This window comes from Polypterus senegalus, chromosome 7 (genome assembly GCF_016835505.1).
Source record: "Polypterus senegalus isolate Bchr_013 chromosome 7, ASM1683550v1, whole genome shotgun sequence".
Lineage (NCBI taxonomy): Eukaryota > Metazoa > Chordata > Cladistia > Polypteriformes > Polypteridae > Polypterus > Polypterus senegalus.
Window position 1 is genome coordinate 166,887,096 of NC_053160.1, and position 15,678 is coordinate 166,902,773.

Below are 15,678 nucleotides of genomic sequence, written 5' to 3' on the forward strand. Positions count from 1 at the left end.
TATACCACAGCCGTCGTGTAGCGCCTTTCAAAAGGGATCAACTACCGAGAGATCATCCATATACATTTTAGCTGCTGTTAGTACTACTTACTTGTTATGTTATACTGTCTTTAAAATGTAGCTTACCTGAAACCACTCCAGTGGTGCTCAATGTATCTTTACTTCTTAAAACGTTAATGTTTTACTGTTTAATAACTTATAGACTACATTTTATTTTTTTCCCTTGCACTCAGTGAGCGAGGCCAATGGGTGATCAGTATATATATATATATATATATATACCTGTATATATATATATCTGTATATATATATATATATATATCTGTATATATATATATATATATATATCTGTATATATATATATCTATATATATATATCTATATATATATATCTGTATATATATATATATATATATATATCTGTATATATATATATATATATGAATGACCTCCAAAGAGTGCGGAGACTTTTGATCACGTGAACGTGTCTGCAAAAAGTGGCATCTCCTGCCCTGTAAAAGTACTATTAAAGTCAAGCAGCCGGCGTGCGCACATAGCTGTGTCGGCCTTTGAGACTCTGACTGCGCTTCTGCCTTAAGTCAAAGTGAGCACTTTTAATTTTTTTCTTCCTTCCTCTGAGTTATAGCCCAGAGAACTGTAAACACAGGATCCCTTTTCTAGACCGCGGAAAACTAATATTAAGGCGCTTCGCACTTTCTTTTGCACATATACGATAAAACAAAAAGGCAAGTTTCCTTCTTTACACCTTTTTTCCTTTTATCCCAAACCAAAGCCTTTCTCTCTTAACACTGCAGAGGACACAAAACTAATTTTCTTTCATTGCAGGTAATGCCGGTAAGGCACATTACCAGAGGCAGAAATTTGGACGTTCACATAGAAAATGTAATTTCTATACCACAGCCGTCGTGTAGCGCCTTTCAAAAGGGATCTACTACCGAGAGATGATCCATATACATTTTAGCTGCTGTTAGTACTACTTACCTGTTGTGTTATGCCGTCTTTAAAATGTACAGTAGTTTACCCGAAACCACTCCAGTAGTGCTCAATGTATCGTAACGTTACGTAAATGTTAATGTTTTACTGTTTAATAACTTATAGACTATATTTTATTTTTTTTTCCCTTGCACTCAGTGACCAAAGCTATACACACACATATAGACACATACATATATATATATATATATACATATATATATATACAGTGGTGTGAAAAACTATTTGCCCCTTTCCTGAGTTCTTATTCTTTTGCATGTTTGTCACACAAAATGTTTCTGATCATCAAACACATTTAACCATTAGTCAAATATAACACAAGTAAACACAAAATGCAGTTTTTAAATGATGGTTTTATTATTTAGGGAGGAAAAAAAATGCAAACCTACATGACCCTGTGTGAAAAAGTAATTGCCCCTTGTTAAAAATAACCTAACTGTGGTGTATCACACCTGAGTTCAATTTCCGTAGCCACCCCAGCCCTGATTACTGCCACACCTGTTTCAATCAAGAAATCACTTAAATAGGAGCTGCCTGACACAGAGAAGTAGACCAAAAGCACTTCAAAAGCTAGACATCATGCCAAGATCCAAAGAAATTCAGGAACAAATGAGAACAGAAGTAATTGAGATCTATCAGTCTGGTAAAGGTTATAAAGCCATTTCTAAAGCTTTGGGACTCCAGCGAACCACAGTGAGAGCCATTATCCACAAATGGCAAAAACATGGAACAGTGGTGAACCTTCCCAGGAGTGGCCGGCCGACCAAAATTACCCCAAGGCGCAGAGACGACTCATCCGAGAGGTCACAAAGACCCCAGGACAACGTCTAAAGAACTGCAGGCCTCACTTGCCTCAATTAAGGTCAGTGTTCACGACTCCACCATAAGAAAGAGACTGGGCAAAACGGCCTGCATGGCAGATTTCCAAGACGCAAACCACTGTTAAGCAAAAGAACATTAGGGCTCGCCTCAATTTTGCTAAGAAACATCTCAATGATTGCCAAGACTTTTGGGAAAATACCTTGTGGACTGATGAGACAAAAGTTGAACTTTTTGGAAGGCAAATGTCCCGTTACATCTGGCGTAAAAGGAACACAGCATTTCAGAAAAAGAACATCATACCAACAGTAAAATATGGTGGTGGAAGTGTGATGGTCTGGGGTTGTTTTGCTGCTTCAGGACCTGGAAGGCTTGCTGTGATAGATGGAACCATGAATTCTACTGTCTACCAAAAAACCTGAAGGAGAATGTCCGCCATCTGTTCGTCAACTCAAGCTGAAGCGATCTTGGGGCTGCAACAGGACAATGACCCAAAACACACCAGCAAATCCACCTCTGAATGGCTGAAGAAAACAAAATGAAGACTTTGGAGTGGCCTAGTCAAAGTCCTGACCTGAATCCAATTGAGATGCTATGGCATGACCTTAAAAAGGTGGTTCATGCTAGAAAACCCTCAAATAAAGCTGAATTACAACAATTCTGCAAAGATGAGTGGGCCAAAATTCCTCCAGAGCGCTGTAAAAGACTCATTGCAAGTTATCGCAAATGCTTGATTGCAGTTATTGCTGCTAAGGGTGGCCCAACCAGTTATTAGGTTCAGGGGGCAATTACTTTTTCACACAGGGCCATGTAGGTTTGGATTTTTTTTCTCCCTAAATAATAAAACCATCATTTAAAAACTGCATTTTGTGTTTACTTGTGTTATATTTGACTAATGGTTAAATGTGTTTGATGATCAGAAACATTTTGTGTGACAAACATGCAAAAGAATAAGAACTCAGGAAGGGGGCAAATAGTTTTTCACACCACTGTATATATATACATATATATATATATATATATATATATATACACACTCACCTAAAGGATTATAAGGAACACCATACTAATACGGCGTTTGACCCCCTTTCGCCTTCAGAACTGCCTTAATTCTACGTGGCATTGATTCAACAAGGTGCTGAAAGCATTCTTTAGAAATGTTGGCCCATATTGAATAATAGCATCTTGCAGTTGATGGAGATTTGTGGGATGCACATCCAGGGCACGAAGCTCCCTTTTCCACCACATCCCAAAGATCCTCTATTGGGTTGAGATCTGGTGACTGTGGGGGCCATTTTAGTACAGTGAACTCATTGTCATGTTCAAGAAACCAATCTGAAATGATTCGAGCTTTGTGACATGGTGCATTATCCTGCTGGAAGTAGCCATCAGAGGATGGGTACATGGTGGTCATGAAGGGATGGACATGGTCAGAAACAATGCTCAGGTAGCCTGTGGCATTTAAACGATGCCCAATTGGCACCAAGGGGCCTAAAGTGTGCCAAGAAAACATCCCCCACACCATTACACCACCACCACCAGCCTGCACAGTGGTAACAAGGCATGATGGATCCATGTTCTCATTTTGTTTACGCCAAATTCTGACTCTACCATTTGAATGTCTCAACAGAAATCGAGACTCATGAGACCAGGCAACATTTTCCCAGTCTTCAACTGTCCAATTTTGGTGAGCTTGTGCAAATTGTAGCCTCTTATTTTGTAGTGGAGATGAGTGGTACCCAGTGGGGTCTTCTGCTGTTGTAGCCCATCCGCCTCAAGGTTGCGCATGTTGTGGCTTCACAAATGCTTTGCTGCATACTCGTTGTAATGAGTGGTTATTTCAGTCAAAGTTGCTCTTCTATCAGCTTGAATCAGTCGGCCCATTCTCCTCTGACCTCTAGCATCAACAAGGCATTTTCGCCCACAGGACTGCTGCATACTGGATGTTTTTCCCTTTTCACACCATTCTTTGTAAACCCTAGAAATGGTTGTGCATGAAAATCCAAGTAACTGAGCAGATTGTGAAATACTCAGACCGGCCCGTCTGGCACCAACAACCATGCCACGCTCAAAATTGCTTAAATCACCTTTCTTTCCCATTCTGACATTCAGTTTGGAGTTCAGGAGATTGTCTTGACCAGGACCACACCCCTAAATGCATTGAAGCAACTGCCATGTGATTGGTTGATTAGATAATTACATTAATGAGAAATTGAACAGGTGTTCCTAATAATCCTTTAGGTGAGTGTATATATATATATATATATATATATATATATATATATATATATATATATATATACCTGTATGTATATACACATATACATATAATTATATATATATATATATGTGTGTGTGTGTGTGTGTATATATAATGTAGATAGGTGTGTGTGTGTGCGCGCGTGTGTGTGTATATATATATATATATATATGACAGCAACACTAATAACAGTGAAAAAACAATTACATTGACAGTCATGTTACATTATTTTCAAAATGTTTCCTTTTCTTTTTCATTACTTCTTTAACACACTACTTCTCCGCTGCGAAGCGCGGATATTTTGCTAGTCTTTACTATCATTTTTTTGAGACTTTCGAATCGTCCAACTTCCTTTATCTCTAACCTGCTCTGCATGTGTATCTCGCCAACTTTTTCGAATTCTTTACAACGTTCTACTTTATAAAATTTTTAAGAGCTGAGAGCACAGGAAGTGTGTCTGCCTAAAGCATTCCAAAAACTGAGAGGTTAGATGACCGTGGTCTTGTATGAAAATGGTTGTAAGTAGAGCGTGACTTGTAAAAGTCACCATCTCACGGGACTTGCTTCCAAAGGTTTTAAGCATGACGTGAAAGTGTCTCTCTGTCTCTCTTCAAAAGATCAAGTCTCGTTGCAGGAAAAAAAGGCTCATCTCATCCCAAGATTTTTTTTTATAATACAGAGATATGTCCAAATTTTATTCATGTTAGAATTTGTTCAGCTGACCATGCAAAGCAAATAAAATTTCACGACTACTTTTGAGAATGATTAAAACAGTTGTAGGTTTATAAAATAAAAAATCATTCAATCATTTTCTAACCCGCATGGTCCTGAACAGGGACACAGGAAGGTGCTGGAGACTATCCTTGAAAATAAAAAATGATTAATTAAATTTACATACAAAACAATTAGTGAGTGAAATTATTAAAAAATGAATGTATGAAGTAAACATCAAAAAGTGTGTGTATGAAATTAACTTAAAAAAATGAGCATGTGAAATTAATATCAATAGGTGACGTGACGGTGTGAAACATTAAAAAAAGGGTACATGAAATGAACCAAAACTCACAATGAAAATGTATTCCAGAAAACAGAAATGACATCACAAAAATGAAAATGTTGTCAATATTTAGAAAATAGTAGTGTATGCAACCCTCAACTTCAAACCATCCATTTTCCAATGGAGTGCTGAGCCAGTAGCTAAATGAAACGTGAAATGGAGAATAAATAAACTGGTTTGTTGCATTATATATTATTTATTTATAAAGTTTGAAATGGAGAAAAATTAAACTGATTTGTTGCATTATATAATAATAATTGAACTGGTTTGTTGCATTATATATTTATTTATAAAATTTACTATAAGATATGTGATGTTTTGGTCACTTCATGGCACTAACAGACTGGGTTTGAATCTGGTACCTGGTCACTGTCTGTTTAGAGTTTGAATATTATCACTGTATGTGGTAGGATTTTTCCCCAGACACTCATTTTTTTTTCTCCCACATATCAAAGATCTGCAGTATTGCTTACTTGTCTTGAAGATGCTGAGTGTAGGTGTGCATGTGTGTCTTTAATGCAGGAACACAAAATACATCTGCATTTGACTTTTTATCCCTCTACTATCTACTAACTTTAACCTTCAAATTAATATAATTGATTATGTTTCATATATGTCATGTAACTGAAATATACATAGAAAACAATACTAGCACAACTGCAACAACCACTGAGGCAGCGCATACTGTATTTCACTCTCATATTTTTTGTTAACTAATTGATTGGACATTAACCTTTCACTTTTTACATGTAATCACATATATTAAGATCAAGTATAAGATTTGAGAGGGCTATTTTACTGCCACATTTTACAGTTATTGTTCATTCAGAATAATTTTATTATTTAACTTATATCAGATTAATGCAGTTGTTTCCCATACTGTGTCCAGGAAATTAGTCATAAGTTATAGTTTTCTACAGTTATAAATTAAAAGGATCATTTTATGAGATCTAGTAGACAATATCTTCAGCTCTGGCTCCAGAACAAAAGGGTAAGGGTCTGAAATATTAGGAGGAACAGGGTGTGATAATGTTCCCATACTCCAACAAGTAACAGCATACCAAACAGCATACGTGGATGGATTAGGCTGGATAAGTGAAACCCTAGAGCCGGGCCTGAGTATCTTACAGATGTAGAAATGGATAAAGTTAATAGCACTGCTTACCATCAATTAACAGCATTGCTTACCATCAAAACTATTATCTGCTTTTCCAATCAAATCAGAGGCCAAGATCTTTATTCTAAAATACAGTAAAAATGAAATAACTGAATTAATATTTTCTTAATATCACATTCACACAACAAACAATGAAATAAAGGGCTTCCACATTAGTGACAGCTAATTTTAGTTGATCATGGTAGAACTGGTTACCTTTATGAAAATTTTCCACAGTAGAAATATAATAATTTGTGATTATATACCTAAGAGTAATGTCTAATGTGACATTACATTGTAGAGAAGTTAGCCGATTAGAAATGACAAGCTTATTGTGATGAATGGCCTGTTCTCATTAAAATTGTTCTAATATTCACTTATGACAATTTTATCAGCAGAATCCTAATACACTGTATGGTAGGTTAGTTTAAATGCTATAATTCATCAAAATAATCAATGCGTATTAACTCCCAATGAACTATTGTTGTTTGACTGTAAACAAATATACTTTTTTAGGTACTTACTTGCTAATTTTGCTGTGGCTGCCTCCTGATTTGGCAGCAAGGTATTTTTCTCTGCAGTTTATACACATGAGGTAATAAGGACTTCCTGAGCCACACTCTCCCCCAAACCAGCCATCAACATATGAGCCATAGCTACGATATCCACGGTGGCCTGCATTTTGTCCACATCCAGGATGGTACCTTTTCATATGGCTATTAAACTGTAATGTCAAAGTTTCACAGAGTTCACACTCCACCATCTCTGTCGTCCCTTGCTGATTCTCTCCTTCCTGTACATTTAAAGGAAACTGGTTGCATTAATGTTTGACTTTCTAAAACTAAACATTATTTTATTGTGATTACTATGAACTGCAGATGCTGTTTTAGTATTAGAGATACTACATTATTTTAGTCTAAGAAACATGTTATATTGAAGACTTAATACTTTATACTAGAAGAGTGCTACAACCTTCAGGTAAATGATCCAACATGTTGCAGTATGTAGGTCCAACTGTCAAAACTATTTAACTCAGTTCAGTGATATAGGATGAACAATGTAAGTGTTCAATCTATTGTGAAAAAAATATGTATTCCACTATATTCCATGGATGGATAGAAAGAAAGAAAGAAAGAAAGAAAGAGTCTGACTTTTAAAATTAATTCTGTTAATCAAAAATAAACCATTTTCCAAGTAAACAATATCAATTAAAAAATAAATTAGACAACCACAAATATAAAATTCATATAACAATTTCATTGAACCAGAAAAAACTCTCTTCACTAAAGCTGTCACTTTCCCTGGGTCCCTGCCTTCTCTCAGAATGGAGACTTGAATAAGCGAAGTGCCCTTAATCACTACTGTCAGAGACATAAGACTCATTGGAGTTGATCACTAAACCCTAAATTACTTTATACTTATTAGCCACAATTTGCTAACCATTCCTTCTTATACTATTTAGTGCTTTAAAGAATAGAAACTCTTCACTCTGTACTGGTGGAGTTTTCTCCACTTCACTCCATATTATAGTTTCATTAGATTGACCGTTGTAATGATAAGACTTGTGTCTTCAACACATGGGTGATTTGTTTTGCCTCTTACTTAGAAAAACTCCCTATAATCTGTCCTTTTTTTACAGAGTGTTCTAGACAGTTTATTTCATCTGTCTCAACTTTCTGTTCATGTTGCTGAACCAAAGGTGGTGCCTTGACCTTAGCAAGAGTTTGCTGTTCAGTAGTTCTACTGATCCCTCACTACTGGTGTGACGGTTGGCCAGGGCCCATGCTTGGCCTGGACGCCCCTTCACCACAACTGCCAGGGGGACAAGGGTGGAAAGCCCAGTACCTCCCCCTCGACGCTAGATGGCAGCCACCCTGGGTTGCAGTGGTGCCTTGGACTCCCCCAGGGCTTCATGGGGGTTGGAGTTCTGTGTAACTCTGTGTGGTTCCACAGGTGCTGCCAGGGGGTGCTGCAGCAGGAGCTGCTGGCCCCTTTTGGACACTGGTTTCACCTTACCCAGAAGTGTAGCCGGATGTCGCCAATCAAGCACCTTGAGCACTTCCAGGTACTCAATAAAAGGGAGCCAGCATCGAGTGAAAGGAGGACAAAGCCTGCTGTAGTGGAGGTAGAAGAGAGAAGAAGAGTGCTTGGAGTGACTTTTATACTGTACTTGGGACAGTGTTGTGGCTGGAGGGATTATAGGGAAGACGTGCCCTCGAGCTAAAGAAAATAAAAGTATTTTTATTTTATACGTGTCTCTGTGTCCATCTGTGTTGTGTCAGGCGCCTATATAGCGCCTTTTCTTACACTGGGAATGGTAGATTTCATTAGAAAAATATAGGCAGTTTTTTGCTATGTCCCCCATGCTCCCACTTTTAAAACAGTTAATAAATTAAAAAGTAAAACAAACTATAATAAACTAAAACAAACTATAAGCCTCAGTTATTTGCATGAATCATTGATATTTGTCTGCGGAAGGAAACATCTCTAAGCTCAAGAACTTTGCAGGTGACACCACAATCACATGAACTCCCTTTCTAAGGCATCATTAAAGAAAAGAAAGAAAGAAAGAAATTAATTCATAATTATTGACAAGCTTTGACCTATATCCACACACAATCTAGAAGGGGCACTTTGGAGCTGCTTGAAAAATACTGTCCTGCTCCAGATACTGACAAGAGACACTGTTTCAGTAGTTTAATAAAATAAAAAGTTTATGAAAATAAATGGATAACATTTTAGTTTTGGTTGTTACCTCAACCATCCACAAGGTGTCCCTTTCAGCATTAGAAAACTCTGGGGTATATATCTCTTCATAGGATTCTTCTGGTTGTGGATCATCCATAAATCCTAATTCTGCCTCTTCCTCAGCAGGAAAAGGGTGCGTTTCTGCTCTCTCTGCCCAGTCCACTTGATCATTATCAAATACAGGCATCACCAGATGGGGGGAAGGAGAATCTGAAAAACATGAATACCTTATTTAAAAAAGCAAAAAAAAAAAAAAACCACTATTGGTTCTTTTAGAAGTATTAGTAAATTTAAGTTCATTGTGCTTCAATGTATGAAGAGCTAATTAACTGGGACAATCTTTACATGGCTGGCCATTTAACACAGAGATTGTGTAACCTACAGTGTTATCATGGCAAACCTACATAAGGTGGCACCAAACATCTTCTCTGTTGGTTCTCCTTCTTTAAAACCCTTTCATCTTTCTTCTTTAGTGTTAGTGGAAGCTTAAATCACTTTCAAGAAGATTCTAGTTTTAAAATCTTGCTTTGACTTCACTGACGGCAACTTCTGGTTTACATCTCTGGTTTTGATTTGTTTTTGGTTCTTGCATGCTTTTATAGATTCAGAGCACTGCTTGCCTTTTGATGTCATTCATGCCATATCTTTGCTGTCCATTTCCTGGTCACAGTCCTCTGTATGGCTTTATAACAACCTTATTTATTTCCTAACAAATACACGGATCACATCACCATAATCACGAAATGGAAATGGCATAGTCTGTGTTAGACTGGCTGGTAACAGAGCAGTTAGAGCAGCAAGATCATCTTATGGTGCAGTCAGCTAGTTCTAAAAGCTGTAGGAAGGAGACTACTGCATTGATTCATCCGCTACATACTCAGAGTAAAGCACAAAAGTCTAGGCTAGGTCTTTTAGAGTGAAAGAAACATGTTATAGAGGAGATCTATTTTTATTACAGTCACTCAGGTCATAAAATAATCTCATCCATAAAGTTAATGATAAAGTAAATTGAGTGTCTTAGATGGATTGTGTTAGCCAAACTTGTTATAACAGTATTGTCATGGAGCCAGTACATTTACACTATTTCATGGATGTATTGGGTCTTATTGATTCTGGTGTGGTGGACAGTTTTACTATTACAGAAGTGCTACTAGGATTAAGAAGGCTGAAATGAAATCATTCACTTGGCCCAGATAATATTTATCCTTGACATCTTAAGCAATGTTTTGTTTTTATGGGTGGTTAACACGCTTTTCAAAAAATCACTTGGGATCTTCTTTGAGACTGGAAGGTTGCAAATGTTGTCAGTATCTATGGTCCGCTAAGCTTAACATATGCCTCAAATAAATTAATGCAGGAACACCTATAAATCCACAGGAGAGTTTGTGTTTCACTGATGTGTGATCAGATTGAAGCATATGATTAGGTAGCTCATGAAAGGCTAGTGTGCAAATTAAAAGAAAAGCAAACTAAAATGCAATGTGTAGGTATGTATGAAATTGGTCCAAACACAAAAAAGTAGGGATCACTGAATTTCTAAATTTATACAATTTTGACTAAAATGTAAAGCTGGTTAAATCTACAGATTAAACTAAACAGGTGGAATATCATATATCCTATCATTACTGATGGACCAAAACAGATTTCAAATTTGGGCTGAAATGTAGTAGATATTGTAAATAAAAACAGGAAATAAAAAATATACTTATGCTTACAGAATGGAGGTGGAGTCAGAAACTTGAAAGCACACATTATGAGAAGAACTTTGGACTCAAAGAGGACATGTCAATGTTCTAAACTTAAGATGATGTACAAACATGATTTAGAACTAATAGAATGTTGGGTTATATATCACACTGAGTTTAGTACAAATTTCAGTGGAGATTACCATTAATATATACAACTAGCCAACCCGCGGCGTACCATATGCCACATAATCAGGCCGGTTTTTAAATAATTTTTAAGCACAGGGAGAAAATTAACATTTGAAAATTCGGTAATGTAATAAATCAGCAAGAAAAGCAACATTGTAACAATGCATGAAACGAACCAACACACAATCGTCCGTGCAGCGCTCAGGCGTAGAGGGTGGAACGGGAGGAGAGGAGAAGGACGTCCACTTGCTCCCTCCGTCATGCTAGTCTGCTGATTTCTCGTCCAGTATGCACTGCCTGCTCATGTGCCCACCTCCAACTCGTCACTCGAGTCGTTGTCGTCTTTGTACAGTCCAGATGCACCTGTGACTCACGTACATTTTTCATTGCTCTGTGCGGTTTTGGTTGCCTTTCTATATATAATCCACCAAGACACCCGACCACGGTGGTAGCGAGGTGGGTGTGTACAAAGTGCAAGAGCATCTAAGAAGATGCATGTTTGTCGCGGATGCGAATTGCTGTATGTAGCGTGTAAAACAGTTTGCCATGGTGCACGTGACCGTGCGTCGTAACCGAAAACTCGTTTTTTAAAGACTGCTCACTTCATTGTGTTTTAACCTCAGTTGTAAAGGAATGTTTTAAGGATCCCATGGGATACCCCTCGCAAACTGTTTTACACGCTGCATATGGCAATTCACCTCCGTGAGAAACATGCCTCTATGAACAGTCAATGTGGGTCGGAGCTGCATGTGACCTCTACGACAGACGAATATAAATGACGCTGGTTTTTCTGTGTCGTCACGTCCGAGTTGGTGGGCGTGGATCTGTGAGTTGTCATCGTATCCAATGGTCTTGGAGTGGCTCCTTCCTGCGTGCACCATAGGTGTCTCACTTGTCGGTGGCTTAGTGAATCCACGCCCCTTCCGGCGTGCTTTCCATGGTTGTCTTGCCTTAGTAAATTATATATATAGATGCTCATGTGATTCCTTTCCTGAAATAGTTTGTGGTTTTTTGTCTCTCTACAAAAAATATATATAAATGTATTAGAACGGCAATTTGACTTATTCAAGGACTGCAGGGTATGGAATATATAGGAAGACTGAAGGAGCTGAATAATTAGGCTTCAGCAAATGGAGGGAAACAGAGTCTTGACAGAAGTGTTCATAATTATGAAGGGAATTAGTATGGTGCATGCTAGGGGCTACTTTAAAATTAATTCTACAACTATAACTTTAGGGGCACAGATGTCAGCTCCTTAAGTGTAAATTTCACAAAAATGAAACCATAGATACATACAATAAAGTTGGAGACCTTTAATTCTCCACTTGATAATATTTTGTACAAGTTACATAAGTAGAGCTTGAAAAGCTGTTTCAGGCTGAATGGCCTGCTTTCATAAAAATTGTTATGATGTTCTTATTAGAAAATATTTCAATGCCTTTTATATTTTCTGTTAAAAATATTAAAAATTGACAGAGTGTTATGGATGGAAACACAGTTTTAAAAACCACAGGCATTTTAAGATGTAAATGCTACTATCAGTAATTTTAATATTTTGCTTTTTAAAAAAATCTTTTTAGTAATACATCACCAATATTTATGTCATACATATTTAAGCATTAGATAAATTACAGTAAAGAAATAATATTGTGCCATCTTACCAGCTCTTCTAAGAATTGACCTTTGCACTAAGCTGTTACGTTGTCTGCGAGCTGGAGGAGGTCTATTTCTGGTAAGATGAACATCAAGGAAATGTTCTCTTTCCACCTGATCTAATCCAACAACTAAGCTGAAAAACAACCAGTAGAAAACAAATTGTGAAAGAACATCATAAATACAGACCAAAAGAATCACTTAATTTGCAATACATTTAGAAGGAAAAAGAAAATCTGGAAAAGTACAATACAGTGTACCTTTCATTAGACTCGTTTCTATCATGGGAGGATGAAGGGTATTCATATTGCTCAGAGGGATCTGGACGCTCTGGACTAACACATTCACCTTCACCGGAAATCTCCACAGAAGGGTATTCAAACACCTGTGGGTCTTCAGTGAATGGGTGCTCTAGCATCCAGCTAGCTAATGTTTCAATTGAATGTGAATCTGAATCATCAGCAACACCTAGCAGAAGAATATTAAACAAACAAAAAGAATTAGTGTACTTAAAAACTTAATGCTGCTAACCTAGATTATTCATTTTTAACTGTCTCTATATCAGAGCTGTCATACATAACTGGGTGCCCTGACAAAAATGTGATTCTCTATGTGCACAGTGTAATGGTCAAAGACAAAAGCTCAGATAAAATCACTTGTAATTGCTCAAACACATTAAATTAAGAAAAAAATATATAACCCAATGCAGCAAGCAAATAAATAATACATATATCTAAACCAATTCAAATAAACAACTAATTCAGTTTCACTTTTTCACAAAATTCAAATTACTCTTAAAATTACGATGTTATGATTATAATAAAAAAAAATGGAAAAATTGTATAAAAGAAAGAAATGCAGAAAATTTACAAATGTTTGATGAATTCATATCTTTGTCACAAACTGCAGAAAACATCTTGTTAAAAATTGGTTTGTAAATATAAGCATGGCTTGCTTTTCTCAATCATATATGTAAATATACAGGCCTCTTGTGCTGGGGTGGCCTTTGTAAATTTGGAAGACATTGGGATGTCACTATAAAAAACTCTTTTGGAAAGCACTGCCCCATATAGTATTATTTCAAGCAAGAAAGACAAAGATTAAAAAATATATAAAGCATTTGCAATTAATTTTCAGTTTGTATAAGCACTGATACACAATCATGTAAGGATCTAAAATACTGAAAATTCAGTTACTGTATGAGGCATCAAAATTATAATGAAATACAAAAATGCAAACAAATCTCCAAAAAGACCAAAATAAATGTGTTAAATCAAATATGATCAAATGTGTTTTAATATCGTTGCATACCTGTGGCATCCATAGCCTTGTAAATATGTCCAGCAGTGAAGCCCATTTCGAGCAAGCGCGTAGGAACAAATGTTTCAGATCTTTCTAAAGTAAAATAAAAAAAAAAAAACATAAATTGTGTTTATAGAAGGGAATGATGTCTGCATTCAAGCAAACTGTATTACACTTGAACATACTAAATTATTATAAGCACTGAAAAAAAATCAAGACCAAAATAAAAATTGCTTTCACATTTTTCAAATGTTATGCAATAAGTTGTATTTTACTTATTATTGTATCCAATTGTTTATTCTGTACTTCTGTCCTGTAATAAATAACGTGCTGGGTATTGCACATATTTTACCAAGTTCAAGCATGAGTAATAATTCACATTCCCATGAATATAAATTCTTATTCATGCTACTCTAGATGGTAAAAAAAAACTCAATCATATCTGAGAAAACATTATTTATTCAGTACAATAGTAACAATTGATAAAGTTAAGGAACACATAAACCAAATAATGCACAGATTGTTTTCTGATTAAGAAAAACATAAGCAATTTCAGAATACAGAAATGTATAAAGTGATGACAGCTGAATCCCTTGTATTAATTTAAAGAAAGAAACTTACTAATATGATCAAACATCAGGTTCTCTTATTATCTCCTACTACAATAATTAATGGTTAGTACTTCTCACCATTTGCAGGTACACTGTCTTTTTATTTTATCTAGGGACTATACTGCTTTGGTAAGCTCTTCTCAGTAGTTTGCATGTAGAAACAGTATATGTCATATCATATCAAATTTTGTTGTGTGTATCTGGAGACTACAATGATATGCTTAGCACCACTTCTGAGTATATGCAAAATGCATCTTTCCCTTGTCTTTGGTCAACAACTCTCATCTGATATATGCAAAATTTGAAGAGTCTCCATTTAAAACACTCTCTCTCTACAATGTATAAAGATTCTCTTTTGGTTGTACAAGGTTTTATTTATTTATTCATTCTAAATCTTCTTCCCTCCTGTCTTCCTTCTCTCCCCTTGTACTTTACATTTTTGTGTTGTGTTGGTTTTATTTTGAAGTTTATAATGTTTGGGAGTAAATACATGATTTGAGACAAAAGCCTTAAAAAATATACACAACACTCCCCTGTCAGTTATTCACAAGTCAACGTCAATAGACAACAAATTTTACGAATATTTTGATGTCATTAAGCTAATAAACAAATTATCAGAAATAGGTGATACAGCAATACTATAATTATCATAATATTTAAAATTTTCTGTTTCAAAAACAGGCTGCAAGTTGTTGAACAGGCACATCTACACTTGAAACTAAACAATTCTCTTATGGAAAAAGGTTTCCAAAAAGCAAAGAAAGCAGCTGTATGTGTTAATAAATTATCATTTTTAATTAGGCATTTTCAAAAATAAAAACAGAATCCATCTATCCATTATCCAACTCGCTATATCCAAACACAGGGTCACGGGGGTCTGCTGCAGCAAATCCCAGCTAACACAGGGCGCAAGGCAGGAACAAACACCGGGCAGGGTGCCATCCCACCGCCATAAAAACAGAATCTTTTATTAGAATAATAGTTCTTAGTCAGTTAGGCTTGGGCAGCATCACAAGAGTTTAAGGAGAAAATAAAAACAAAAACAAAAAAATATTCATCGAATGGTAAATTGGAAGCTAAAGATGTGCTTTTCTGTGATACCACTACAGTGGACCTTCCATAGTATGCATTTCTGCATACCAGACACTGAGGCACCTTCGCTTGCACGGTTAGATTGTCTGATT

The 15,678-nt window shown here is 36.3% G+C and overlaps 1 protein-coding gene across 7 annotated transcripts in view; it reads right to left on the bottom strand.

Moving 5' to 3' along the window:
- Positions 1-15,678, bottom strand: part of LOC120532980 (probable E3 ubiquitin-protein ligase HERC1) — a 188,217-nt gene that overhangs the window by 51,176 nt on the left and 121,363 nt on the right. For all 7 annotated transcript variants that reach the window (XM_039759544.1, XM_039759542.1, XM_039759540.1 and 4 more), the window contains 6 exons: positions 13,893-13,976; positions 12,842-13,049; positions 12,590-12,717; positions 9,062-9,264; positions 6,831-7,099; positions 6,339-6,391 (listed from right to left, as the gene is read on the bottom strand). In XM_039759544.1, the coding sequence (XP_039615478.1) occupies positions 6,339-6,391; positions 6,831-7,099; positions 9,062-9,264; positions 12,590-12,717; positions 12,842-13,049; positions 13,893-13,976 (945 nt within the window). The remainder of the gene's footprint in view (positions 1-6,338; positions 6,392-6,830; positions 7,100-9,061; positions 9,265-12,589; positions 12,718-12,841; positions 13,050-13,892; positions 13,977-15,678) is intronic.